Source organism: Ursus americanus, chromosome 32, assembly GCF_024610735.1.
Source record: "Ursus americanus isolate L20-20 chromosome 32, mUrsAme1.1.p, whole genome shotgun sequence".
Classification (NCBI taxonomy): domain Eukaryota; kingdom Metazoa; phylum Chordata; class Mammalia; order Carnivora; family Ursidae; genus Ursus; species Ursus americanus.
The window spans coordinates 12285349-12313035 of record NC_142158.1 but is presented as its reverse complement, the minus strand read 5'-3'; the positions used below and the strand labels follow the sequence as shown (position 1 = coordinate 12313035).

General features: G+C 50.4%; 1 protein-coding gene across 2 annotated transcripts in view; it reads left to right on the top strand.

The window, feature by feature from the left end:
• Positions 1–2534: 2534 nt before the first annotated feature.
• TXNDC5 (thioredoxin domain containing 5) overlaps positions 2535–27687 on the top strand; it is a 35364-nt gene continuing 10211 nt past the window's right edge. The window contains exons 1-4 of one of the 2 annotated variants that reach the window (XM_087857973.1): positions 2535–2558; positions 16972–17121; positions 21657–21762; positions 26031–26127. In XM_087857973.1, coding sequence (XP_087714099.1) covers positions 17033–17121; positions 21657–21762; positions 26031–26127 — 292 coding nt within the window. In that variant the 5' untranslated portion in view covers positions 2535–2558; positions 16972–17032. Of the gene's footprint in view, positions 2559–12763; positions 13067–16971; positions 17122–21656; positions 21763–26030; positions 26128–27687 lie in introns of those variants that run through there. The other variant, XM_045811699.2, reaches the window with a different exon arrangement.

The following is a 27687-nucleotide window of genomic DNA, read 5'->3' as shown; positions in this document are numbered from 1 at the left end:
TCTGAAGAAGTTACCAGAACAAATGGACCAAAGCAATATTCAAACATGTATAAAACTTCCTAAAGACCTCAATCTCCCAATTAAAATAGCTCACTGGGTACTAGGCAAAACAAAGAGGTTCAAACTCTTAATATACCCTGGTGAAAGTTCCAAAATGTATGTAAAATTAAGAACTCTATTAATGCCCTGAAAGAAGATTACGTTAAAAAAAAAAAAAAGAAATGCAAACTGGCCTCAGAATTCGCCCCCCCCCCTTTTTAAAGATTTTATTTATTTATGAGAGAGAAACAGAGTGTGGGGAGGAGAAGACGGAGAGGGACAAGCAGACTCCCCATCGAGCATGGAGCCTGGACATGGGGCTCTATCTCAGTCAAGACCGATGAGATCATGACCTGAGCCAAAAGAGTCAGACACTCAGTCAGACTGAGCACCCACGTGCCCCAGAATTCCCATCCTAAAAAAATAATATAGATGCTAAAATCAATGATGCAATCCATGTCTACAGAGTTCTGAGGGAGAAATTTTGTGACCCCAAATTCTTTATATAGCCAAGTTGTCTCTCACTCTCAAGAAGATGAAAACATTTTCAGAGATTCAAGGGCTCAAAATATATAATCTAAGCATTTTTCATGGGGGAACCACTCAGACGCTGTCCACAGTCTGGCAGCATCAAATCACCTGAGACCTTGTTGGGAATGCAGGATCTCAGAACCAGGCTCCACCTCAGAGCTACTGAACCAGAATCTGCATTTTGACAGGCTCTCCATGTAATTTATATGCGCATTAAAGTTCGAGAAGTACGCCTCTAATAAACCCAGTAATTAATCGAAATGTAACCCCCCACACAAATAATAAAGTCACAGCTGAGGACTACAGTGAACATTTAAATTAAATACTGTAGGATCAAATCTTAATAAATGTATATTGAAAGTCTACGTATATATTTATATAACATAAGATAATAACCTGAAAAATAGTGTCTAAAATTTAACACAAATAGGGAAAAAGAGTATATGACAGGAAATAAAATGAGCCTATTGAGTCTTATGGTTCAAAGATATTCAATAGAATTCTTAATTTGGGATGTTTTATCCTTGAATTGGTAGACAAGTACGTCTTCAAATATGTTCTTGAAACTCTTAAAGATAAATGATGACCAAATTATAAAGTAACTATGTAACAAACTATTTGAGAGGGGAAAAAATCATAATTCAGAATATAAAAGAAAAAGAAAAAATGTAAAAATTGAAGAAGGAACCAGAATACATCCCATTCTTGGTGAAAGTAAAGGTAAATGGGATTAGCTCCCTTATTGAAAGAATTAGTCAGATTTTGTCAATGAAAATAGTTTTATTGCTTATCTTCAATTCCAAGAAAATGGGAAGTTTGTACAAAGCAGACACAAAACTCTCCTGAGGTGCCATTATACACAAATAATCATTATAAATGTTCTGATGATATCTTTCTAGAAAACAATTCAATTTTTACAAACGGGACAATACCATGCATGCAGTTTTTAAACCTACCCATTGGACATGATGTGTGTAAGTATATTTCTTATTGTTATTTGGTATTTTCACGGTTAGATTCCCTTAGATCTGTGGTTTGGGGTACTTCATTAATTTTGAGAATTTTGTTTTAAATATTTTTTTCTGCACAGTTATCTTTCTCTTCTCTTTGAAGGTACTTTTCATCTAAATTAATATGGTTTTCTTCCCCCTGGTATTTCTATTTGACTTTCCCTTATCTATCTGCTGAAATTTCCCATCTCTATATGCATTTCGTATACTTTTTCCCCTAGACCATCTAACATATGAATTAGAGTTATTGTAAATTCCTTTTCTGAAAGTTTCACTATATGTGCTGCCTCTGAATCTGGTTATATTTATTGCTTTGTCTCTTGACTTTAGTTTTTTAACTTTATTATTATTATTTGATCTTGTGCATGTATCTTGTAATTTTTGGTTAAATGTTGAATTGAATTGAATTGAATTGAATTCATTTTGTTTGAATATCATGTATAGAATAGTTAACATTGAGGCAAATAGTATTTATACCTGTCAATGGGCACACCTCTTCCGTTAGACCATTAGTGTTGAGGAAATGTGCTCAGGAGTTCAGGGAGCTTTGACTTGTATTGTTGTTATGGTTGATTACCTCCTATGCAACACTGGCTTCAGTTCCTCTAGGATTACCTTGTGCTTAGGTGGAGCTGGGGTTCCAGAGGGTTTTTCTCAGTGTTCCTCCTTCACCCTCAACTTTCAGTCTTCCTTGTTTGCCTGCTCTCACCATGCTCTTGTGCCCTCCCCAGAAGTTCTTGCTTATTACGTGGTGCTTGCTAGCCTGGTGCTAGAGAGAGGGAAGGAGCAGCTCTCTGTTGTGCTGGACCAGCATCCGTCTTAGGCTGGCCCCGTCTGCCTGGGTCTCAGGGGTGGGGCTTTCTCAGTGACTCTGCTTCTCTTCCCCAGGAGAGCCCAACTTCCCTGTATCTGTGGTGAGTCTCGTATGGGCCAGTTCCCTGCTTCTCCTCTGGATGTGGGAAACATCTATTCATACAGGTATGTGATCCTGGACCCAGAATTGCTTCCTGCTCCTTCTTCAAGCCTAGAGGATGTTGCTTTCCTTTTATCTTTCCCCCAGCTGCTCCAGTTTCCCAGTGCGTCAGCAAATTGAAACGTTTTTTTAATAGGGGAGAAGGGTCCAATCAGGGTTTTGTGCCTTTCCTGCAATAGCAGCCGCGCGTGTCCCGGGTCTACACCACCAAGGGAGGTTCTCTTGGTCTCCTGCTCTGCCCCCAACCAAGCACTTTCTCATGAGCACCCAGTGGAGGTGAGGCGAAAGATCCCATGTGTGAGTGCAAATCCCCTTCGCGTCTCTGCTCCTGGGTTTGTATGCTCGTGCTGGCCCACGCTTGGCCTTTGCGATTTATTTTAAAACCTAGCTGAATTCTTCGTACCCACACATGCGCTCCCAGCGTTTCTCCCTCCTGCGCTCTGCCAGAGCTGAGTCCGCGCTTGTGTCCCAGCTTTCCTTGGAGGAGCCTGACTTGAGTTGGATTGAAGGATACTTGTTTGCCTGTGTCCTCAGCTCTCTGATAAGTTCATGCAAAGTTACACTGTTACAGTTTATCTGGTTTTCTTTTGCTGTTAGGATGGGGAAATACTTTTTCCTGCTTTTTACACCCTAGGTGGAACCAGGCATGGTTTGGAATGCTTTACAGGTAACAACTCGCTGCTTCCTGTTGGCAAATCACTAAGGCAGATACTATTACAATCCCCATTTAGCAGATGAAGGAACTTACGCACAGAAAATTTTAATTACCCAAAGTCACGTAGCCACAAGGGTGAGAGCTGAAATTCAAATTTAAGTTGTCTTGTGCAGTGGCTGCACCATTAACCACTAAAATGTACTGTCATGCACATTGTAAATGGTCCGAATATACCTTCTTTTTTTTTTAACTCAGTCCCCTCCCAAGGGACATCGGGTTGTTTGCTATTATTAACAATGCTGCAATGAACTTGGGAAGTTTTCTCCCAAAGATAAGGTCCTCAACCAATTGCTCGGTTAAAGGGTATATTTATTTAAATTTAAACTACCTATTGCCAAATTGCAACTAAGAAGCATATTTTAAAATTAAATTTAAACTGTTTCCAATTATGAAATTACAAAAGTGATATGAAGACAGGCTTATTGCAAAAAATTCAAATGACCACTGTTAACTGTGTATGTATATGCACACTCACGCACACACACACATGCACACACGGCCCTCTCCAACCCCACCCCTCTCCTTGTGTCAGCCATGATCACAGTTTGGTATGTATAACATATAGGATTTCGAAAAGCAGAGCATTTCACACAGAAAGCCTAGCATGAGCAACATCTGGCAGGGGCGATAAGGAGACCAGCCTGTCTGGAGCAGAGTTACACAATGCAAGACGTAAGTTTGCAAAAGCAGAGGGAGCTGTGAACCCCAGGCCAAGGATGTGTGGCGTCATGTCATAGGAAATATTGAGCTGTTCTTTATTTGGGGGCAAAGCAGTGACATGATGAAACTGCTTTTTAGATTCTTTTAGACTATCTTTAATAATCTGTTTATTATTTAATTATTACTTATTAATTTATTGGCCATTAATCATTAATTAGATTACTGTAGGCAAAATTGTTGCGCACGGTCCTGGTAGTAATAGCCGAGATCCTGGGGAGAGAATCCAGGCAGGGAGTGGTGAAGGCCAGAGCTGAAGAGTGGTAGGAAAACTAGAGGAGGACGTGTGGAATGAGACAGGTGACTTACTGGAAAGTATCAACATATCAAAGATGTAATGAACTTGCCTACTGAATGGATACATGGCTGAGCATGACAACTTAAGATAATCGTTCTCTTCATGTATCCAGCTTCAATTCCATAGTCCAGTGCTATCTTTTCCTCCCTACTTTGACTCCATGCCCCTCTCTGCCTTTGCTCCCTCACTTGACTAAAACCACCAGCCTGGCCAAATCCAACACCTTGTCTACCCCGTGGCTACCCAGCAGCTTCACTTCGGAGCTGCGACCGGTGAATATTCCGGCATGTCACATGGGCTTCAGATGGGTCCTCAAGGCCGCTAGGTCTACCCTGCCCTGGTCTCTCACTTTCCCACCCTCTTCTAGACCTCTGTTTCAGACCTCTCTGCCCTCCCCAAACCTGCATCACTTCTTCCCCCGTCTTCGGTCTCGGCTTAGGACATTGCTTCCCGTTACCATAGCAAAGGAGAAGCAACCAGAAGAGGATGGATGCAGGTTCCCACCACAACCACAGCTCCCCACCTCTCTGGACCATTGCTCGCCCCTGTGCTTGCCTCCTCTTATCACAGGTGACTGGCTGCGCCTCTTGGGCCAGCCCACCTCTCCCCTGTGCAGCTCGTGACATCCCCCCACACCCACCCGGGAAGAGTGCCCCACAAATCCTCCCTTCTCTCTCTCTCCCACACCATCACTGCTTCCTTCTTTTCTGGATCAACCTACAAACATGCTGGCTTTTCTTCCATGTTGAAGAAACAACACGCTCTTGGCCACACTCTCCCTTCCTGTTCCTTTCCTTCCCTCCCTCCCTCCTTTTTTTTTTTTTTTTACAAGAGAAGTTCTTAAATGTGTTTTTATACTCATTTCTCTGATTCCTCTCTTCCTGCACCTCTTGAAGCCACTCCAATCTGATTTTTGCTGCCACCTCTCCACCCAGACTTACCATGATCAAGGTCCCTGGGACCTAAACATTGCCCCATTCAGAGCCAAGCGTCCATGCCCATCACACCTGACCTGCAGTCGGATGACCTGTGAATGTGCTGTCCACGCTGGCACGTATCTGAGAGGGAATGGGGGACTCGGGATGATTACACCTGGTCCCCAGGTGCAAACGGGGATTGTCCAGGGCAAGTGAAGACATTTTAGCAGATTTGCAACGACTGTGCACTCCCTCCCCTTTGAAACATTTCTACTCTTGCCCTTCAGGGCAACAGTTATCAGCTGTCCTCCTACCGTGTTGGCTGCTCCCTGTCGGTCTTTTTTTACCATCATCCTCATCTGCTGGTCTTCTCGACAGTGAGGGGTCGCAGGGCTTAGCCCGTGAACCTCTTCTCTTGTCTAGAGTCTCGCCTGCAGGGTCTCGTCCTGTCTCGTGGTTTTAGATTTCATCTACATGCTAACGATCCTCCAATCCCTACCTGGCCCCATCTCTCCCTGAGCTCGAATACCCAGCTGCCTATTCCGTGTCTCTACAAACATCTCCAATTCCATAGGTTCACATTTGAGTGACTATCTCCCCCCAAACCTGTTTCCCATCAAAGTGAATGACTCTGGACGCCCCCCCCCCCCCCCCGTTCCTTGGGCTACAAACCTCCACGTCGTCCTTAACTCCTGTCTCTGTCACACAACCCTCATCCGCTCAAGCAGCAAATCCTATTGGGGTTTACATCAAAAAGTGTGGCTCACCAGCTGTGATGCCCGTAACCCGTGCCCTAAACTGGTCACCCCCTTTCCTGTTCCTCAACACAGTTCTCTGCACGATGCCGGCAGGAAGTCAAGGCGGGGCATGGTTTCTGCTGAAAACCCTCCAGTGACTTCCCCTCCTATTCATAAAAGCCAGCCTTCTCGTTCTGAGCTGCCTGACTCTGGGGCTGTCACTTCCCCGACTGCCTCTGCCGAGACTCTCCCCTTCAGCCCTTGCGCCCTGAGTCCCCCACTGCGGGATGCTCTTCCTCCAAATGGTCACTCGTGTCACTCCCTCACGCCCTATGTCTTTACTCAAAAACCACCTCCCTGGTGAGCCCTTCTTAAACCATCAGCCCCAGCCAAACCCTTAACACTTCACATCCCCCTTCCCTGCCTTCTGTTTGCTCCTTGCCATTTACCCCTGACTAACAGAGTCTGTATCTCCCTGATCTGGAAGTTCTAGGAAGGCAGGGTTTTTTGTCTATTTTAGCCGTTGCCGAGTCCCCAGCACCTAGAAGTGTGCCTGACACAAACTGCACACCGATGCGTGTTCGAGTGAATTTTCCTGCAGCTGGGTACCCAACGTGGTCCAGGAGGACGTGCCGCAGTTTAGCAAGTCAAGGACACCCGACATTTGTCTTTGACCGTGAAATACTGCTAAACCCTAATAAAGCTGTTCACGAAGCCTTCTGCAAAGCGTTAATGGCTCAAGATATACCACAGATAAAAAGCGGTCTGTGAGTAAAAAGTTGGGGAAGCACTGCACTGGATACTGTTGGGGAGTCACAGGACGCGTTTACCTACTGCTCAGATCTCTGAGAAATCCTGTGGTGAGCACCCTTGTATCTTCTCCTTTCTTCCCCATCCCCACTTCATCCAGCCATTCTTTTACTCTTCCCAGATTCTTGGCATGCTTTCCCTGTTTGTGGGGCTTCCAAGGTCACATCCCCAAGTTTGAGCAGGAGTGCAGGCCGCTCGGCCGTAACGCAGTGAGACTTCCGTTGGAAGCTAGTGTTGTGAAGAAGCAGGTGTCATGCAGAGGCCAGTCCTGCAGCGGTGCTGGCCGGAGGGCAGCTGTAGAGGTGGAATCCAGTGTCCTGAGCCCCAGGTGGGACAAGCAGAGTTTGCACCCAGAGGTGGTAGCAGGAGCAGCTCCATCTGAGCAGTACCATGGTGTGAACTGGGCATTGTTTGGGGCTCTTGGTCTCTGTTGAAACCCAGTGTTCTGCAAACATTTTGGGGTCAGAGACAGAGAGCGCGAGCAGGGGAGGAGCAGAGGAAGAGGGACAAGCAGAGTCCACACTGAGTGCGGAGCCTGACGATGCAGGGCTTGATCCCAGGACCCTGAGATCATGGTCTGAGCCGAAATCAGGAGTTGGATGCTTAACCCACTGAGCCACCCAGGTGCCTCGAGAATCCTTTTCTCAAGAAACCCCCTATTAACTTCCAGGGAATACCAGAATCCCTTTGGTGGTCTGTTCCCCGTCTGTATTCTCAGGGCCCAGCAGTACCCCCTCCAGGAGCACCAGGGCCAGGGAGCCCGACTGTGCCTCATCTAATCCCAGTGCTTCTCAATGCTGGGTGCTGGGCCAGGCTATCGGCACTCTTTTCAAGACCAGATGCAGCCAGAGTTGAGAACCACTAGTTTCGGTGAACCATTTCCCTGGATTCTGACTCTGGAATCATGTTCTGGATTCAGGCAGCCTCAAAGAGCTGGTTTCTAAGCACCATGAGTGTAGTATGACTCCCTGCTCATATGAAACATCGCAGGCCACGGCCACGGCCACGGCCACCACCGCCAGCTAGCCCAGCCAAGAGAACAGTGGGACTGTTTAGTGAGTGGCCTTCATCCTCGGTGAGAAGACCGCTCTCCTGCTCTCAAACCCAGGTGCTGACGGGCAAGGCTCCGCATCAGCCTGTTGGCCTTGCACCCCGGGAGTCTGTGGGAGATCGGCAGGAGAGCTGCCACCGTCACACCCAGCGAATGAGGAGCTGGGAGCGTGCCAGCGGGGAGGAGGAGCAGAAGAAGCAGCATGTGCAAGGGCTTAAGTGAGCCATGGTGGAGAAGCAGGGCCAGAACGGACTTGGAGCCACAGAACAGTTGTTTCCGCTTAGGGGTCACAGTCCGTTCGAGAAGAACTTTCACAGTGTTCCCCCAGCGTGGATCCCACACGGATTTGATCTGAACCTATTATGTTACAGTGTGTTTCTCCATGCTTATTCATTGTCCAGGAGGAGGTGGGCAGTGTGGCCCAAGGAGGTTATGTGGGCAGCGAGTAAATATCACATCTCCATTAACCATTTGCAAGCACTGAAAATAGTTCTTCTCCGAGTGAGTCCAGCCTGGGACATTGTTTCAGTCTTTAGACTGCTTCTGTAGACTTTCCCTGATGAGAGCAGTCCTCGAGCTCTGCTCTCTTCCCCAGCCATCACATTTGCACAGTCCCAAAGGCTCATTGAGAAAAATGGTTTCTCCTCCTTAGATGCACCTTCCAGAATGTTCTGACAGAACAACAGGATGTAAACGCTTAGAGTACCTGCCTAAAAGTAGCATTTTCAGCCCAATAATAACTCAGGATGCACCTGTTAAAGTGGTTCCAGTGGTGGCATTTTCATTTCTGTATTAACAGAATGTTCTGTGGGGTCCTCTTCCCAAAGTGATAACACACTGAGGTTTCATTTTACTCTCAGAAGGTGGAAAATGCAAGCTGTAGTTTCCCTCAGCAGCAACTCCTCCCACTTCAGCTCTGATTGCACTCACCTGGATGAGTGCAGCAGAGGAAGTCTGCTCTGGAGGGGTGCATGGGGAATGTATCCCCAAGGAGGTGATGTGGGGGCTGAGAGAGCTGAGGGGGCAAGAGGCTAGTCACAGGAAGAGAGAGGAAGCAAGCCTGGGGCACTGTAAGTGGAGGGTGTTAAGAATCATCCAGAAGGGCTGGAATCTAGGGGAGCAGAGGGCACAGTGGTATGGGATGAGACCACATCTTTCCCGAAGGCCCTTGGAAGCCAAGGCAAGGAGTTGGGACTACATCCTAAGAGAAAAGGAAGCCACCCACAGGAAGTTAAGTGACAGTGTTATGGTTGAATTCTAGCTGCTGTATAGAAACCAGACTGGAGGGACGCATGGGCAAGTTACATCAGGAGGCTGTCGTAGCAGACAAGATGGTGGAAGGGAGTAAGTTGTTGGAGATGTGTTTCAGAAATGGAAGTGACTGAGCCTGCTCATGTGAGGTGGGGGCTGCGGGGGGGGGGAGGTGAGACACAGCAATAAGGAAAAGGGAAAGGAGGGTGTGCAGCCTGTGAGCAAAGCCCCCGGGAAGCAGCACTTACCAAGGTGGAGACACCGAAGGACAAGCTGTGGGGAGTCCTGAGTTTGGTTTTGGCCATGCTGGTAAGATAAACAAGTGGCGATGTCATATAGATAGCCAGAGCTTGGAGGAAGGTCAGCCGGTATATACACTATGGAGTCGTCATCATGGAAATGTGTCTAAAGCCATGGCTCTGAGTGAGGTCACCTGGGGGGGGGGTGTAGCAAAAGGAAAACTGAGTTGGAGGCTAAGCCCTAAGAAACGAACATGTTAGGGGTTGAGATGAGGGGTTTGAGGAGTCCCAAGTAAGGTAGGAGGCAGATCAGAGAAGCTGCCACCAATCTTGACCATGCGTGGACCCAGATGCAGCCAGTGTTGCTTGTAGGAAGCCCAGTGAGATGAGGAGAGCAAAGTGCTCCTCTGACTTGCCAATGTGGACGCCTTTGGTGACTTGGGTGTCTGGTGGGTGTGGGAGCCACAGTGGCATAGGCTCAAGAATGAGTGGAACAGGAAATGCAGGTAATTCTTTTTTTTTTTTTTTAAGATTTTATTTATTTATTGAGAGAGAGAGAGAGAGAGCATGAGCAGGGGGAGGGGCAGAGGGAGAAAGATAAGCAGACTCCCTGCTGAGTGGGGATCCCACCACAGGGCTTGACCCCAAGGACCCTCAGATCATGACCTGAGCCAAAGTCAGACATTTAACCCACTGAGCCATGTAGGCACCCCAAGTGCAGATACTTCTTCTTCTTTTTTTTTTTTTTAAAGATTTTATTTATTTATTTGACAGAGAGAGAGACAGCCAGTGAGAGAGGGAACACAAGCAGGGGGAGTGGGAGAGGAAGAAGCAGGCTCACAGCAGAAGAGCCTGATATGGGGCTCGATCCCAGAACGCCGGGATCACGCCCTGAGCTGAAGGCAGATGCCTAACGACTGTGCCACCCAGGCGCCCCGAGTGCAGATACTTCTTGAAAGATTTTGCTATGAAAGAAAAGCGAGGAATTGGGATAGTAGCTGGGAGACTGTGAGATTAAGGGATGTTTTTTACCTTTAAGTTAGGAGACCTAAAGTATGTTGTACATGAATGAAAATGTCTAGGAGAGACAGAGCCGTTCATAATCCACGCCAGAGAGAGCGCGAGATCTGGAAGGAGCAAAGCCCTTGAGAGGTGAGCTGAGATCATGTCAGTTTCTTCTGGCTGTTCTGACAAACCACCGTGAACTTGGAGGCTTACACAACACACATTTATTCTCTTACAGTTCTGGAGGTCAGAAGTCCAAAATTAGTTTCACTGGACCAAAGTCACATTGTCAGTAGGGCCAAAGATCCCTCTTGGAGCCCTAGGGGAGAAGCCGTTTCTTTGCTTTTTCGTTTTTAGAGCTGCATTCCTCGGCTCATTGTCCCTTCGTCCATCTTCAAAGCCCCTGTGGAGCATCTTCAAATCTCTCTCTGCTCTGCTTGCCTCCTGTACTCCTCCTGTAGTCAAATTTCCCTCTGCCTTTCCCTTACAAAAATACTTGTGATTGCATTTCAGGCCTACGTAGATATTCCAGAATAATCTCCCCACCTCGAGATCCTTAATCTAATTACATCCACAAAGTCTCATTTGTCCTATAAGGGAACAGTCAGAGGTCCCAGGGATTAGAACCTGGGTATCTGGGGCAGGGGAGGGGGTGCATTATTCAGCCAACAGTGGATATAGAGGCCACTATAGAGGACTGGCCTTTGCTAGGACTTCCTTCACTTTTTAAGATTTTATTTATTTGACAGAGAGAGAGAGAGAATGAGAACACAAGCAGGGGAGTGGCAGGCAGAGGGAGAGGGAGAAGCAGACTCCCACTGAAAAGAGAGCCTGTTGTGGGGCTTGAACCCAGGACCCTGGGATCATGACCTGAGCTGAAGGCAGACACTTCACCGACTGAGACACCCAGGTGCCGCACTTCACTCTTTTAACCAGAAGGAAGAAGGGGAAGGGGACCGTGCAGGTTTGTGGAGATGTGGTGGTGCAAACACAAAAGAATGCTTTTGGCTTCAGTTTTCTGAGAGCAGTGTGAAGTCAGGTTCAACGGGGAGGGTGAAGAGGAGAGTGGAGGGGGGTTATTGGTAGAGGTATGGAAGCACAGCGCAGAGTGGGAAACCAGACTCTCTCTCGGGCCTTGCCAGCCTCCCTGCAAGAGAACATGGCAAGGTATCGGGTATGAGAATTCATGGGATCCAGTCTGGTCAGAGGACAAGGGAGCACACAGCAATCTGGACGGTAGTGAGCAGTTGGGATCAGGAGCTCAGAGGTCATGAGGAGGGGACATTGAACAAGTGGACTCTAAGTACAAGAGGTGTTGGGCAGAGTGGGACCCTTTAATTCGGATTTTGGAGACAGTGCCGTTTCAGGTTATAACAAGTTCTAGGGTTTCCCTTCGGGAAGGAGTCATGGAGTTTGAATTGCAGGAGATAAAGGAAATGCAGCAAGTGAAAGGTGAGCCCCATTTTTCAAGCTTAAGTGGTTGGGAGAAAGGTTTTGAAGGGAAATTGACGGTTTGGGATTTGGCAAACTGTGGTTAAAGGTTTAGTAGTGGCTGACCCCAAGTCTGGAGCTGCGTAATGACAGGTGAGTCACTGGGCGCTTCCGCTGTCGCCAGGCCAAGTGTAACTGCCTGGAGTTTCCTAGATTGAGGATAATCAAAATCCCAGGAAGCAAGCCAGTGATTCTCCCTAGTTCAGCTTCAAATCCCCAGGGCAGAGCCTGAAACTTGTCACCATATGCAATAAGGCAAGTGTGCAGGTGTGGGCTGTGAGGCGCCCAAGCCCAGGGGCTACCCTCTCTCAGTCATTCCACAAGGGGGGTCCGCCAGAGTAGGGGCGTCGTCACTCGTCCTTATTACCTTAATGCATGGGGTGTGCAGGAGGACACCAGCCAGTCTTGGAGGGTGAGCCCTGCAGAACTTGCTGAAAAGAGGGCACTTTGACCTTCTTTCCTTCTCGCCCCCAAGTTAAGACAGGGCGGGGATAACAGGCCAGGGTTTCACTCGGAAAGCGGGTTTCATCACACCTGTGAGCACAGGCCCAGAATCAGAGTTGAGGTCTGCCCAAGCCTTTGACTCATTCAGGTGCAAACCCCACCCACTTTTGCTCTAGCGCCTCCATCCTGCTGACGCCAGCTCTCTTCTTCCTTTCGCCCGAAATCCCCAGGGTCTTTGTGTGTGTGGCCGAGATTAACCGACGCCGTCTGTGCCTTCCCGGCCTGGCCTCTCCGGCCCTCCGCGGGTCACCTTACTCTGGGCTGAGCTGGCCCTGGGGCGTGCTGGCGGCCGGGACCACTCGCCCTCCCGCGCTGGGCAGCCGGGCAGCGGGCGCGCGCCGACTCGGCCTCCGCCGGGCATTGGACGCGCGCGGGGCGCGGGGCGCGGGGCGGGGCGGGGCGAGGAAGGGGCGCGGCCTCCGCGGGGCGGGGCGCGGGGCGGGCGGCAGCGGGCGGGCGCCGCCGAGGGGGACCCGCCGCCGCGGCGAGAGCGCGCCAGCCCCGCCGTGATGCCCGCGCGCCCCGGACGCCTCCTCCCGCTGCTGCCCCGGCCGCTGGCCCTGGCCGTGCTGCCGCTGCTCCTGCTGCTGGGCGATGGCGGCGGCGGCGGGCGCGCGGGCGCCTGGGCCCAGGAGCCGGGGGCGGCGGCGGCGGACGGGCCCCCTGCGGCCGACGGCGGGGACGGGCAGGACCCGCACGCCAAGCACCTGTACACGGCCGACATGTTCACGCACGGGATCCAGAGCGCCGCGCACTTCGTCATGTTCTTCGCGCCCTGGTAACTGGCCGCGCCGCGCTCCTTGGGGCTCCGTACCCTGCGCGCCGGGGGCGGCCCGACCGGGCCGGGGAGGGAGATGGGGGCCGCGGCGGGCCAGGGGCCGCAGGGCCGGGGCGCTGGGTGGGCGCGGGCTCCGGCCGGGGGCGTGGGCACTCGCGGCTGACGTGGCGCACGGCGGCCGGGGCGGTGCAGGAGGGGGCGGGCCCCGAGGGGACAGCCGGGAAAAGGCCGTCCCGCCCCCGCTCCCGGTGCCCCCGCCCCCGAATCCCCGGACCGGGGGAGGGGCAGGTGGCGGCATCGTCCTGTGGGGCCACCCCGCCGGTCCCCAGCCCCCTCCCGCTCCCCAAATTGTGCTCCGGCTGGAGGCGGTGGCCTGCCGGTGCGGCCGGGACCCGTGGGCCACGTGCGGCGGCCACCGGGGTCCGGCCGGGGACGCTCGGAGGTCGGATTCCGTGCACTCGCTGCAGGGCAGATCCCCTGCAGGAGGGATTAGTTGAAAAAATAAGAACTCGCAAAGGTGGGATTTCCCACTTTGTGTGTTCACGAGGTGGGAAGGGGTGGCCCAGGCAGAGGGTCCTGTGCTGCCCCGGATAGCAGAGAGCAAATGCTGGGGACCCCTTCGCAGCTCCGAGTGGATGGGGAGGTGTGCTCTCGGGCCCTCCACTCAAGGCTGCCCTCGGGCACCTCTACCCCTTTGCTCTCTTGGGGCCTGGTCTTCTGGAAAGTGTGAGCTGAACAGACGGTTCCTCCTGCCTTGGTTCTTCGGTGGAGGCGTTGGTGTGGGCCTCCGTGCCAATACCAGAGCCCCCTTCCCTGGGAGTTGTCCTACCGAACTTCCTGACATTCACATAAGCACAGGTGGTGCGTTCCTAACAGGGCCTAGATGTTCCGGGGAAGGGAGTTCTCCTGGGGCCCAGCAGAAAGCCAGTTTCAGGGCACAGGGCAGTTTGCAGGCTTATTGCAGCATTTGGCATTCTTCCCCAGGGCCGGAGAGAGGCTAACGGAGATGTGGGAAAGGGATGTAGAAGGAAGAGAGAGAAGATGCCCAAGAAAAATGGCTTGTTCAGAAAATGTGCAGGTGGAAGTTGGAGGAAACTTTTTTTCTCTTTCCATATTGAGGCTGTTATTGTAATTTCAGTTCGCTTGGAGTTATCTTTGCGGGGGCAGGTCTGGGTCAGAGCTATCATTTATTAACAGTGTATCTGTGGGATTCATTGTGTTTCAATTTCCCAAGAACCAGCCCGATTCGAAGTTTTAGAGCTACCAGTGGTCTAGAAAATGCTTTGTAGCATAAAATAATGGTTCATTATTAATAGTTATTCTGTGAAGGGATATTCTCAGAGTAACTATTCCAATAAAATGCATTACTTAATTGGAGCCTATTTCAGTGAAATAAGTCCATGACTTTTTTCTTCTTTATTTTTTAAAGAAAAACTGACCTGTAGACATATAAAGTCCATGCAGTGCCAACCGAGTTTCAATTTTGGAGTCTCCATAGTACCAGCTAGTCCTAGACTGATGGAGGGACAAGACCGGCAAATCTGGGCACTTGGTATTAAGTAAATTCCTTTTTAGATGGATGCTCCCAGAAAAGTTACTTTTAAAATTTTTGTTTGCTTCTTAATAATCTACTACAAAATACTTAAATAGAGGTGTATGGATTTCTCTGATGGCATTTAAAAATTAGACATTTTAAAAAAGATTTTATTTACTCATTTGAGAGAGAGAGAGCGTGCTCGAGAGAGAGCAGCAGAGGAAGAGGGAGAAGCAGGGAGCCGGATGTGGGGCTTGATCCCAGGACTCTGGAATCATGACCTGAGCTGCAGGCAGACACTTAACTGGCTGAGCCACCCAGGAGCCACTAAAAGTTAAACTTAAGAACAGATTGGAGCTCAGACAGAATACGCTGTGGGCTACCCCTTTTCCCCCATCTCTTTCCAGCTTCCGTCTCTGGAATATTAGAAGTCCACATGTGACTTGGGGGCAGGGGTGGCATGTAACGAAAAAACGCCCTGTATATTTCTGCTGTGAACCCGGTAGATGTAAGGTTGTCCTACTGCTGTGGATTTTGTGCTAACATCAGGCCACAGCTTCTCTATGGCCAGTTGCGGGTCACGGTGAATCTGGTGACAATGAGGTCAAGGCTGGGGCCACCTCTTTGGGAGGACCAGGTGGCTTTGCTCTAATATGTGGCCACGAAATGCCTTCTGAATTCAGCTACTGTCTCAGAGGAGCAGACTGTAGCCACAAGGGTCCCAACCAGAAGTGCTGACTACATGGCACCTGGGGATCGATCCCTCACTAAGAAATAGCCAGACTGAGTCCCTGCCAAGCATGTGCTAGGTACTGGGACTACAGCTGTAAGAACAATGCTGGTCTTCATGGCACTGGCACCATATAAGTTATATGACTTAATATAGAACAATATAACTTACATGGAACACTGATTCTCCCTCACAGTTATCTTCCAGGAAAGAGGGACTCATACTGTGTTTGAGTTTCTTATAAAGCAGGGATTCTCCTGGCCGGCCAGGAAAGTGCTGCACAGGGAAGACACGTGAGCTCTAAGCAGACGTATTGAGTGCTCCTTTTCAGTGCTGTCAGAAAAGAAGAGAGGCAAAGAAAAAAAGAAAAAGAAAAGAGGCAAAGAAATTTAACATTGATTTTGTTAAGTTACTCTGAGGACAAAGTGACAATTTTAACTGTTGGGTGTTCTTAGAAGCAAACATTTCAAAGATCACTTTGAAAAGCAATAGGGGCAACTTTGTTACTTTGTAGACATCATGAATATACACCAGGTGAATGAAAAAAACAAAAACAAAAGAAAAAAAAAAACCCATGTGCCATAATTCTGTGTGCCCGAACTTGAAGCTTGAGACAGAGTGTCCAGTGCTGGCTCACACAGACTTCAAGTAGGGCATTGCAGACAGCGGGTAATTAGAGCAGATGATCAGTTATATGACTGAAAAAGTGAATTTAGTGATGGAGAGCTGCCGATGCTGCCAAGAAATGGGCAAAGTAGCAAGAAGCCAGAATTCTCCAGGGATGTACTGTATGGTGACTAGCATAATATAATAAAAAAATATTAAAAAAAAAAGAAGCAAGAATTCTAAGTTAACGTATTTTAAATGGTAGGCGATTAAAAAATGTTCTGCTAAATTCATGCAGTCAGTATCATAAGTGCACATTTGGTGAGATCAAACTTTGAAGTTTGGGTGGCCACAGACTTTTCTCAATAAAGCTTCTCATTAGAGAAAACGCAGAACTGAACTAACTTTGAGGTCACCTTCCATTTGCAGATACTTAGTTATTTAGTAGAGAGTCCTGACTGAAAAGGAGAGATCATGGTGAGCAGGGCAGCGTTGCTGCAGTAGAGGGGGAGCCAGGGAGTTTTCCAGAAGAAGCAGAGAAGGGCACCACACAGCCTGGGGAGTCAGAGCTGACTTCTTGGAGCAGTGACACCCAAACCAGGTCTGAAGGGCAAGCAGGAATTTGCCAGGTGGGTCTAGGGGGCGAGTGTCAGAGCACGTACCGATTCCTGGGGGCAGGCCACGCGGTGGCCCTTCCAGAAAGCCGCAGGTGATACCATTTGGCTCTGGGCAGACTGCCAGGGCATGAGGGTGCAGGTGTACCGAGCGCAAACGGGAGGGCAGTAGGGGCCAGAGCGAGGCGGATGGTGGGCACAGCCTTGCTGAGCTTCAGTTTCATGCTGAGAACAGTGCAGGGACTCTCTGGAGAGGCTGAGGCAGGGGAGTGACGGTGTGTCCTAAGGGCGAGCCGTCCTTCCCCGCGGCAGTGGAAGGAAAGGATCGGAGAGGTTCCCGCCTTATGCAAGTGGCTGAAGAGGGGGGTGTGGCGCCCTCTGACCCGGGGCTCCGCGTGCTTGTGCCCCTCCCCTGTCCCAGGTGCGGACACTGCCAGCGGCTGCAGCCTACTTGGAATGACCTGGGAGACAAGTACAACAGCATGGAGGATGCCAAGGTCTACGTGGCCAAAGTGGACTGCACAGCCGACTCAGACGTGTGCTCCGCGCAGGGGGTGCGAGGATACCCCACGTAAGTATCGCTCCGGGCTTTCCACAGCTGTTTGCCACCTGCACTTGGCCAAAGAAAGTTCGCGCTAAACTTTTGGTAACTTTTTTTGTAGTTCCGAGGAGTGAGGAGATGATAAATGTCCCTGTTGTTAGGGAAAGAGCGTCTTTAACGCTGTGTTCCGTCTCTTTCAGATGCCTCCTTGTGCTTTGTTTGGAAAAAGCCTTTCATTAGTTAGGTTTTTTATTTATAAGAGAATGTGTTTGTGTGACAGAAACGGTGGTCTCCTCGGGGTCCTGTCGGGTGCGATGTTCACAAGAACCTTGACGCGATGGGCGTACTTTGTCACCAGTTCTGAGGTTTGGGTCACTCCGACTCTTGAGCACCCATCCTGGAGAACTTTCCCGTGCAATAAGCACAAGGGCCGTTTCTGTTGGAAAGAAAGGTAACCAAATAGGATCCAGGAGTTCTGACAAGCGGTGCTTCTTACTCCCTTGACAGTTAAATGTTTTAGTTTTAAGAGATAGAAGTGGAAACTGGCTTAATAAGCAAAAGGGGGAATTAATTAGAAGGCCGTGGAAGAAGCTCTGAGACTCAGCTCCCAGGGCTTGGGGGCCTGTCTTTACTGTACTTCCCTTAAGGTGACATAACTCTCCAGCTCTCCATCTCTTTGCTGTCCTGACCGGCCCTGCTTGGATGGAGTGTGCATTCCAGGAACAGTCCTTGTGGCCAGAGAGGCAGAATATTGTAGGAGGGCGGCAGCCCCACTCCGACCACGTGGCGAGTGTTAAAGTGAAGGGCCCTCCTCCAGAAAAGGGAAGACGCTGTTTCCAAAAGGTTAGGGAGTGGGGGGTTGGCCACTGCAACTCCCAAACTTTTTGTTCAAATTGATGAATGAAGTAAATTCTCATAAAACCCCGGCCTGCCTTCAAACCCGAGAGGCTGCATGGAAGAGGGGAAGGAACTCTGGGCTGGAACCTAGAAGCCATGTCTGAATCCCGGCTCTACCATTTACTTATCATGCAGCCCTGGCCACACAGTTGAACCTCTGAGTCTGAAGTAGGATGTTGATACCGCCCCCCCAACATTGTTACATGAAATAACATGTTTGCAAACACTGATCTGAGCATACCCAAGAAATGTTAAGGTTTTCCCTAACATTTGGAAATTTGGCATTTTTGTAAAGGACACTGGAATTCTTGGTCCTTGGTGACTGCTGCTAATATAAGTGCCATCATTCAGATTAGATCACCGGAGAGAAAGTTTCCTACTAGGTGTCCTTCCCTAGAGGCATCATTGTCCTCTGCATCGTTCTAGCATCGCCTCTAAAGGAGATGCAGCTTAGACGAACAGCATCGCGAAGAAGCCGTCAGTGAGGGTGGCACCAGGTGAGGAGCTAGGGGTTCACCTGTTGAGAGCCTGTTGCTTTCAAGGCTCAGGGGCAACCGAGATGGTTGGCTGTGGTGCTTAAACAGCCGGCCGCATGTGGCCGTGGGGCTGCACACCACCAGCCACACCACTGGAAGTAAGACTGGGTTCGTGAGAGGCCTAGAAGGGCAAGTGTTGGGGGGCAGTACAGGGTTCCACGTGCACCTGGTCATAGGAGCTGCCTGGCTGCAACGGCACTTACCCCGTTAGAGGTTATCCATGGGTGTTCAAGATTTTATTTCTTTATTTGAGAGAGAGAGAGAGCACGTGCAGGGGGAGGGGCAGAGGAGACGGACAAGCAGACAGACTGTGCTGAGCACAGAGCCTGACGTGGGGCTCGATCTCAAGACCCTGAGATCATGACCTGAGTGGAAATCAAGGGTGGGACGCTCAACTGACTGAGCCGCCCAGGCGCCCTGTTGTGCACAGATTTTAAAAGAGCCACATTGAATCATGTGTCCTGATTGAGAAGATATGGTCTCTCCAAGAACACCATGCACTGGTTTTGTGTCCTTAAAAAGAACTGAAGTGAGCTCACGCTGCACGGAACATTGTTTGGGAAGGAACCTCTGTGACCCTCACAGCCACGCACAAGTGCCCAGGACAGGTTTTTCTCCTAGAACGCAGGAGGCAGGGCGTGCTGCGTTAAAACACTCCCACGAGGGCGTTCGGGTGTTGACCCGTGTGAGCTTTTACTGCTCCGACACGGTGCCGGGCTCCGGGAGACGCACCAGGGGACGAACGCACAAGTCGGAGCACGCCGTGTGGGTCGGTGCGCGGCCTGTACGTCCTCCTAACCCTGGCACCTTCACCTGAAGTAAAGGATTGCCCGGGGAGGGAGCTGGGGTTCCCATGCTCCTCGGGATGGTTCAGTGTGCTTAGAAAAGCGTTTTGAGGTCATGCTGTTGAGCCAGTAAGGCATCCACATCCTCTGGGGAAACTGAGCCAGGCAGGGCTGGAGAAGGTTCGCTAGGGCCGCCGACACAGGCGCCACACACGAGGTGGCTGAAGGGAACAGAAATTTATCGTCTCACGGTTCAGGACGCCAGAAGCCTAGCACCGAGGCATCCGCAGGGCCACGATCCCTGCGAAGCCCAGAGGGGAAGTCTCTCTTGCCTCTCCCGGCATCCGGGGGCGGCTGCACCCGTCCTCCACCCCCACATGGCCTTTTTCCTCAGTGCGTGTCTCTCGCTGTGTCCAAATCTCCCCCTTTATATAAGGACCTTAGCCAGCCTGGATTAGGGCCCACCCTCATAGCCTCCTCGGCGCTTGCTTACTCTGTAGGGTCCTATTTCCAAATAAGGCTACACTCTGAGGCTCAGAGGCTGGGACACAGGTCAGCCAGTAACACCACCTCTTTTGTCGTGCTAGGACTTTGATCGCAGATTTCCAGAGTGACCCACGCCCGGAGATTTTCTCCCTGCAGTGTCCTTGAAAAAGAAACAGATCACCAGGAAAAGCAAACCCCCATGTGGAAGTGTGGGGCTGTCCTTTGGGCTTGTACTGTGCGTGTGGCCATCTCCCCATCACCTCCTTCAGCCCATCCGCAGTGAGGACTGGGGCCAGATGCCCTGGCCAGGCAGGAAGGTCTGTCAGGGAAGCCCTAAATCTGTCCCTACGCTCCGTGAACTTAAGGAGGAACCTCAGGCTTGGGCAGGCTGCAAAGATTTCCAGTCCAACAAGAAGAGATCTTTAGAAATTGTGTGTTGCTCAGTACACACCAAATGAGAGGAAGTCACAGGCTAGGTTTTCCTGCATTTAAATGCCAGCAAAGAAAAGGGGACTGAGTTTGCCGGTGCTGGTCCTTCCCAGCATTGTGAGGCTCCACGCCCGTTCCACCCTGAAGAGCGCGGTCGGGGAGGCGCCCGCTGGAAGAGAGGTGGGGGGTGAAGGAGTACGTGAAGCATCTTCTAGCTCTCTGTGGGCACAGCACGTTCCCGGAGCTTCCTGAGGTCCCAGGGTGGGCGCGGGCATTCGTAATTGTGAGATCGTACTTTGGAGTCGCTCGAAGCGTTAAAGTTCGCGGAGTAACGGCTATACTAGTTGGACTGGGTAGAGTTTGGCGTTTTGTTCGGCTCGTACAGGTCAAAGGTACTGGGAAGGCAGGGCGTCTGTTCTGTACTGGAGGCACATTAGGGACGTCCCCTACGTCTGTCACAGGATCTCAGGGTGGGTGAGGCCTGGAGGCCTGCAGTGATTTATTCCGGCCAACGTGCTGGTTTTCTTGTACGGCTGCGAACCTTCGTTTTAAGGCCTTCGGGGACTTAGCTCTTCAAGCCCACAGTTCTGGTCTCTACATATCTTGACTTCTGACACTTGGCTACCGCACACCGAGTGTCCACGGCCGAAGTCCACGCACGTGCCGTAGAAGTGGAGGGGTGACTTGGCTGCGTAGGCTGGCCAAAAAATGCTAGTCATGTTTCGTTTCTTCTGTCAGTGGCCATATATTCCCCCTCCATCCTTGACACCTTCTAGTAAGTTCGATCGAGAGCGGGTTTTTCCGTTACCAGCGGGATGATACAGGATCTGGAAGTGCAGTTGTGCTCACCAGCTAAAGAAGGGCTAATACATGTAGAAGATTCCTTCTCTGTGCGGAAGGGCACAGACCATCCCAACCAATGTCAAGGCTGTTCTCATAGCTGGAAACATATATTCTCACAGAATCTGGGTATTCATGCTTTATGAGGGTCGAAGAGCCGACAGGGCAGCCTGGGAATACGTTTATTGTACGACGGTGCCATTTCTAGTACAGTTTTGTTTTTTCAGCAAATGCAGACCGTAAGCACTGCTAGAGCCTAGGAAGGACGACAGACACCCCACAGGGAGAAGCTTGAAAGGCCTGTCCCCCGAATGCGTTCGGGGTTTCGTTCACAGCCTTGGAGACTTGATGTGTTCTGCTCAGTCTTATTTTTCTTGAAAAAATGAAGAAACTTTTTAAAAGCATGGGATTAAGTGGATATGTGTTCTCCTAGGACATTATTTTCTTTTTTTCCCCAAGTTCTAACGGAAGGTGGCAGGTCCGTGCCTGGCTGCAGCCCACTGACCGCGTCCCGGTGGGGCGGCGCTGTCTACACGGAGCCGTCTGATGGGTTGAAAAATCTCTTCTGTCTTGTCCTCTTTCGCGCTTTCAGCTTGAAGCTTTTCAAGCCTGGCCAAGAAGCTGTGAAGTACCAGGGGCCTCGGGACTTCCAGGCGCTGGAAAACTGGATGCTGCAGACGCTGAACGAGGAGCCTGTGGTGAGTGCACTGGGGCCCCCCGCCTCCCCCTCTCCCTTCGACACTTCCACACTTCGGGCCGAAGAAGAGGCCAGTGCAGGTGAAAAATTAGGCTCCCATTTCAGAGCACCTTCATACTCTTAGAACGAATGACATTTGTAGATCAAATGAACTTTTTTCCTTCCCGATTTTCGTTTATTGTGCTAAACTACACACGACACAAAATCTACCATCGTAGCCGTTTTTAAGCATGAAATTCAGTGGCTTTGAGTGCGTTCACCCTGTCGAGCAGCCATCCCCAGGACTCTCTTCACCTCGTAGAACTGAAACCCTGTCCCCACCGAACGCTGCCCCCCCATCCCCCCAGCCCCCCGCAACCACCCCGTCTACTTTTGGTCTCTGTTTCCACTGCTCTGCGTACCTTAGTGGAAAAAGGTGAACTTTTACAAAGCTTTTCATGATGGAAATAGTCAACCATGCACAAAGGTAGAAAGAAGGGTAACGAGCGGTGCATGGACGAGGAGGAAGAGGGTCATGACGGTGGTCCCATGTGCCACTCCCCCGACGTCAGCGGTTCTCCCTGTCTTGCCGACCTTGTGCTGTCTTACCGGCCTTCCTGGCCCTCGTGGGGCGGCAGGGTCAGCCCTGGGAGACTGTCGTTTGTGAATATTCCGGTGCACGTCTCACAGATACGCATTTATATTGTGAACGTTCCCCTCTGTGCCGCTCTCTCGTGTATACAGTTGACACTGATTCTTAGCATCACAGGTGGACGTGGGGTCAGGGCCAGGCCTAAGCCCGAACCTTCAGTCCAGGCCAGCCTCGGCCCTGTCTTGCCACCGTGAGCCGTACTGCGGCGTGACCCCCTCCTTCTCCTCTGGGCTCTCAGTCCCCGAGGTGCTCACTGGTTTGCCAGGGACGTCACCAAGTAGATACCCTTCCTACTCTCAGAGGCTTCGTGGCCCTCCCTGCACTGAGGGTCAGAATATCAGGAACTTGTGGACACTGTATGATTTCTGAGATATCGTTTCAAGATGGGGCTGTATGTAGAAGGTTACCGAGAAAATCTTATAATCCTCCCCCTCCAACTGATGTTGGGAGTCTTAGTTTTGTCGTAAACCTTTCCTTAAGTGTCCCTGCGGGTGTGGTGTGAACTTCTGCTAACGCAGAGGGCCCCGGCCCCGGCCGGGCTGGATTTGGCGGTGCGTGGCCGTGTGGGGGTGAGGGTCTGTCCCGTGCTGGGTGATTCTGATGAATAAGAAGAGCGTCCCCCGTCTCTCCATGTAACGTCGGTGCAGCAATTCGGTAAGACTGACTGACTATGTGAGGCAGGCACTCACTGCCTTGACGGTGGTCCGTGCCCGTGTGCGGGTCCCGCAGGCTCTGGGGGGCTCTGCTGCTCCTGGAGTCCTTTACCAGGGTGACTGTGTGGCCTTCGGCTCCCCCCATATTCTGTGTAGATGTCACAGCTCATCGGAAACCCACCTGCGACCCGGGTGCCATTTCCCCTCCTGTTTTACAAAGTCTGCAACTGCAAAGTACCGAATGAGTGTTGAGCAGAGACTTAGCTCATTTTAGGTAACAGGGAAAACCACAAACCTCTCAGAGAGTCCATTTGCATCTTTGTCATGGGAGGGGTTACATGAGCAGGTGGAACTTTCATATAGATTTAAACTTCAGATCGTTTCCTCTGTGAAAATGTTTTCTACTGGAGGAAGCCGATTTTAAAGAGGGGTTAATAGTCTCAGAGAAACCTCTCAAGATACATTTATTTTTTTGCCAATATTTTTTCCACCAAAAAGCCAGTCTTCTGTGATGACTTTATTCAAGAAACCAGTAGCCAGCATCAGGACGGCAGAAGGAATTCAGCTTGTGCCCCAAGCTCCCCTTTCTGGTGGCGGCAGCCCCAGTGCAGGCTGGGAAGTCAGGCCTCCCCGCTGCGAGACATCCTGAGGGGAAGGGTCGTGTCCCCTCCAGCTGGAAGGGGCGTGGCTGCGTGGGAGCCCCGTGTCAGCAGTAGCAATCTCCCATAATGGCTGGAAACGGTGACAATGCGCCCGATTGGAGGAAAGTTCAACCTGATGTTGCAAACTGAAAATTCTTTCCCATTTAAACTTGTTTTTTATTGTACATGAAAACTTTCTAAAAAGTTCTTCATCTGTATTTATATCTAAGTAACTTGGTGTATACACTTGTATGTTGAAACAGGCTAAATTTAGATTTCCCCCAGTGTTGTGGCAATATTAAAGAAACTCAAAAGAGGGGCGCTGGGTGGCACAGTCATTAAGCGTCTGCCTTCGGCTCAGGGCGTGATCCCAGGGTCCTGGGATCGAGCCCCGCATCAGGCTCATACGCTGGGAGCCTGCTTCTTCCTCTCCCACTCCCCCTGCTTGTGTTCCCTCTCTCGCTGGCTGTCTCTCTGTCAAATAAATAAAATAAAGTCTTTAAAAAAAAAGAAAAGAAACTCAAAAGAAAACCCGCTACTTCCAACTCTTGGATTTCCCTATTTGCTTCTGTATTTTTTTGTCTTAAACAGTTACACTCATACAAACACGGTTCATTTCACGAGTGATAATTTTATGTAGTTCTGTCTTTATATTGATATTTTATTCATCATATGGATTTACCATAATTCAGCTCTTCTCTGTCAATGGGTATGTAGGTTATTTCTATCAGAAATGCGTAAGGAACATGTTCATCTTTGTAAAACACTTTTTTTTCCTACTTTTGAGTGATGTTTTTAGAATCTATTACTGGACCTGAAATTGCAAGGCAAAAGGAAAAAAAAAAGACTACTTTCATGGCTCTTGGTGACTGTTGCCAGATGACTTTCGTCAGAATCCGTAAGCTCGCGTTGTCTGCAGCAGCGTGAGAGTGTGTCCGCGTCTGTGCTGTACCAGGTCATTGCCACAGTGGTGGGGACAGCCCTGGTCCCTGCCACGGGGCCCAGGAAGTGACAGTGCCCCCTATGCGCCGTACATGAGCGTTTTAACACCGAAAGCCTTTGAACGTCTTATGAAGTGCCATAGGGGGTCTTACCTTCTGGCAGCTCCCCGGCCGCTCACCCAGCCACCTTTCCGCCGAGCACCTTCTTGTGTGGTTACTCAGCCCTTTGAAAGCCTGGCCAGGCCCGCGGCCGCACAGACACCTTCATGGTGCTTTCTGATTACAGCCTGCACAGCTTTGAGCTGTCGGCACATTTAGACTTTTAATGACTTAATTTGGATTTTTTTTTTTAAAGATTTTATTTATTAGACAGAGACAGCAAGAGAGAGCACAAGTGGGGAGGAGAGGGAGAAGCAGGCTCCCCGCTGAGCAGGGAGCTGGATGCGGGGCTCGATCCCAGGACCCTGGGATCATGACCTGAGCCGAAGGCAGATGCTTAGCCGACTGAGACACCCAGGCGCCCTGATATTCTTTTTCCAAGAAATACAAGCTGCCAGATAAAAATTGAGTAATACATATCCTGTATGCAAAATACGTGTCTGTAGCAAAATGGTGGTTCTGTGATCTTTTTGTCACCTCTCGTTGCTTCGGCTGGAGGCCACAGCTGCGGAACTGAGAGATGGAGAGGCGTGTGGTACTGTGGTAACTGTCCGGTTGCACACGACGGTACCCGCTTACATACTGGCAGAAGTGTCCTTTAAAAAGCCACTTCTTGCTCCCGCATTGCGTGTTTTTGTCCCAGGCTCCGTGGTGTGAGTTAAAGAGCGAAGCCCTATGCTTCTCTTGCCACCACCTGTCGGTCCCCTGCCTTGTTCTTCTCTCCGCCCCCTCTGTCCCTTTACCGGCCCTTCATGGTCTTTATCACCAGCTGTGTGCATAGAGGAGGGCCAGGCCCTCCTGTTCTCTGATGGCTTCTCCTTCTCTGCTCCGTCCATTCTGCTGCCTTCATATCAGCAGGTGCTCAGGGATTTCATTCTGCATTCCACACGGAATCTGGGGTCACACTGCAAACAGTGGGGCAGTGTGCCCATTTGGGGTGGGTCTGTCCTTTCAGTTTGCCTGCTCTGTTCAGTTGGGTTTGGGGCAGCAGAGGGCAGGTTGGGGTGGGGACAGCTGTCACTGGCTGCCTTGAGAGCCAGTCCTAGGCTGAGGCTGACAAGGGGCTTCCCGCTGAAGGGTCCAGAGCCCTGAGAGTCGATTCCTGCCTTGGACACAAGCAGCATAGCCACATGAGGGAGGAGATCTGTAGAGGGTTCTAGACAGACACAGGTCACCTCCTCAATGGGTTTCACTATGCCTTCGCATGCAAACCTAGTGACTGTTGTTTTATTTCTTCCCATTAGACACCAGAGCCAGAAGCAGAACCACCCAGAGCCCCTGAGCGCAAGCAGGGACTGTATGAGCTCTCAGCGAGCAACTTTGAGCTGCATGTCGCACAAGGTATGTTGGGTGAATCTCGAGGCTGTTCCCAGCAGGCTGCACACGTCTCAGAACCACTGATCATTCGTTGTCGCTCCTCGATTTGCTGGGCTTTTCCTTCTCGGCACTCGAGGGCTCACCGATGACATCTGTGGCGCTGAGCCGTGGTTTCTTTCTTCAAGACCCGTGAACATCCTTGTGCAGTCCTCTTCCTCTTGGAAAGGATTTCTGTTTTCGTCTCTATCCTTCTAGAAATGCCAGTTTTAATGTTAGCTGAAGCCTGAGGTTGTGAAAAGTGCACAAGTCCTGAATGGCCCACTTAATTTGTACACTAGCTGGACAGTTTGCCTCCTTGGATAAGAAATGATTTATTTATATTAATATGAATCATACACTTACTGACCTGAGGCAGAAACAAAAGTTTCTCTTCCGTGTTTAAACCAGAATTTAGTGGGACCATTATAATGTATGAATCAGAGTAGGTGTTCTTTATGCTTAAAATATTTTTCTGTATCACATCTCTTTTTGGGAAATGGTCTCCTAAATGTCAAAATGATCTGTACGCAATCTTAATGTAAATGACCCGTAAGTCCTTCAGTCACACGCGTCTGCACAGTTGGCTCAGGATCGAATGACTTGAAGGCGCGTTCAGCCCCCTTGCTGATCTGCACTCGCAAATGCTGCCCTGGAGAGAAACCCTCCTGGAAGACTGGCCTGGAAACATCGTGAAAAGGGCCTAAAATCGTGGCTGGCCTTGTAACTTCATGCCCGCCGCGAGTCGAAACCCCGCCACGCTGAACGTCTGAAAGAACTCGGTGTGATGCCCTCCGCTGTTTTCCCTGTGCGTTAAAGGTGGTTACGTGGACCAGGGCGCGGACGGTGGGATTGCAGGGTGTTTTCCCCAACAGGGGATGCACTTCAGTTCCCACGAGCCCAGCTGAGTCCCTCCCTGAGCAAGTCACGCTGAAAGGGCAGAATCGTGGAGGCGCCACCTTGGGCTGCTCTCATGAGGCTCTGTCCTCAGAAAGCCACAGTCGCCTCCTGCCCTCACAGCTGCCTCTGGTACTCTAGTAGGTTCCTTCCCGGACATCCCGTCCCTACCTCACAGCACAGGGTTAGTGCCGTACCTCTCTGGAGAGACATGGCTCAGTCTTGCAGGTCAGTTGCTAATTTTTTGAATCAAGTTTTTCACCATTTCCCTTCAGTGTGTCTTCGCTGCAGTGACCGAGCGCTGGCACGAGCGTGTGGCGTGGCAGTGTCCTGTGAGCGTAGGTCACATTTTGGTGCCTGTTGGTTTGTTCCCTTCCTAGGCACAGCCTGATTTTGGTCTGGTCTCAGCCTGACATCTTTTAGGCCTTCAGCTCATCAAGGTAGAACAGCCTAGAAAAAATCTTCAATATCCAAATAATGATGTGTGGGTTTGTTTTTTTTCTCCGAGCCAAGGGAGTGTTACTCAAGTTTTAAAACCTTCTATTTTATTGTCAAATAAAACACAGATACAGAAAACAAACGTAGAGCTTAGTGAATTGTGATGGAGTGGCCACTCTGTAAGCACTGTCCAGTTCACCAAATACAACCGCC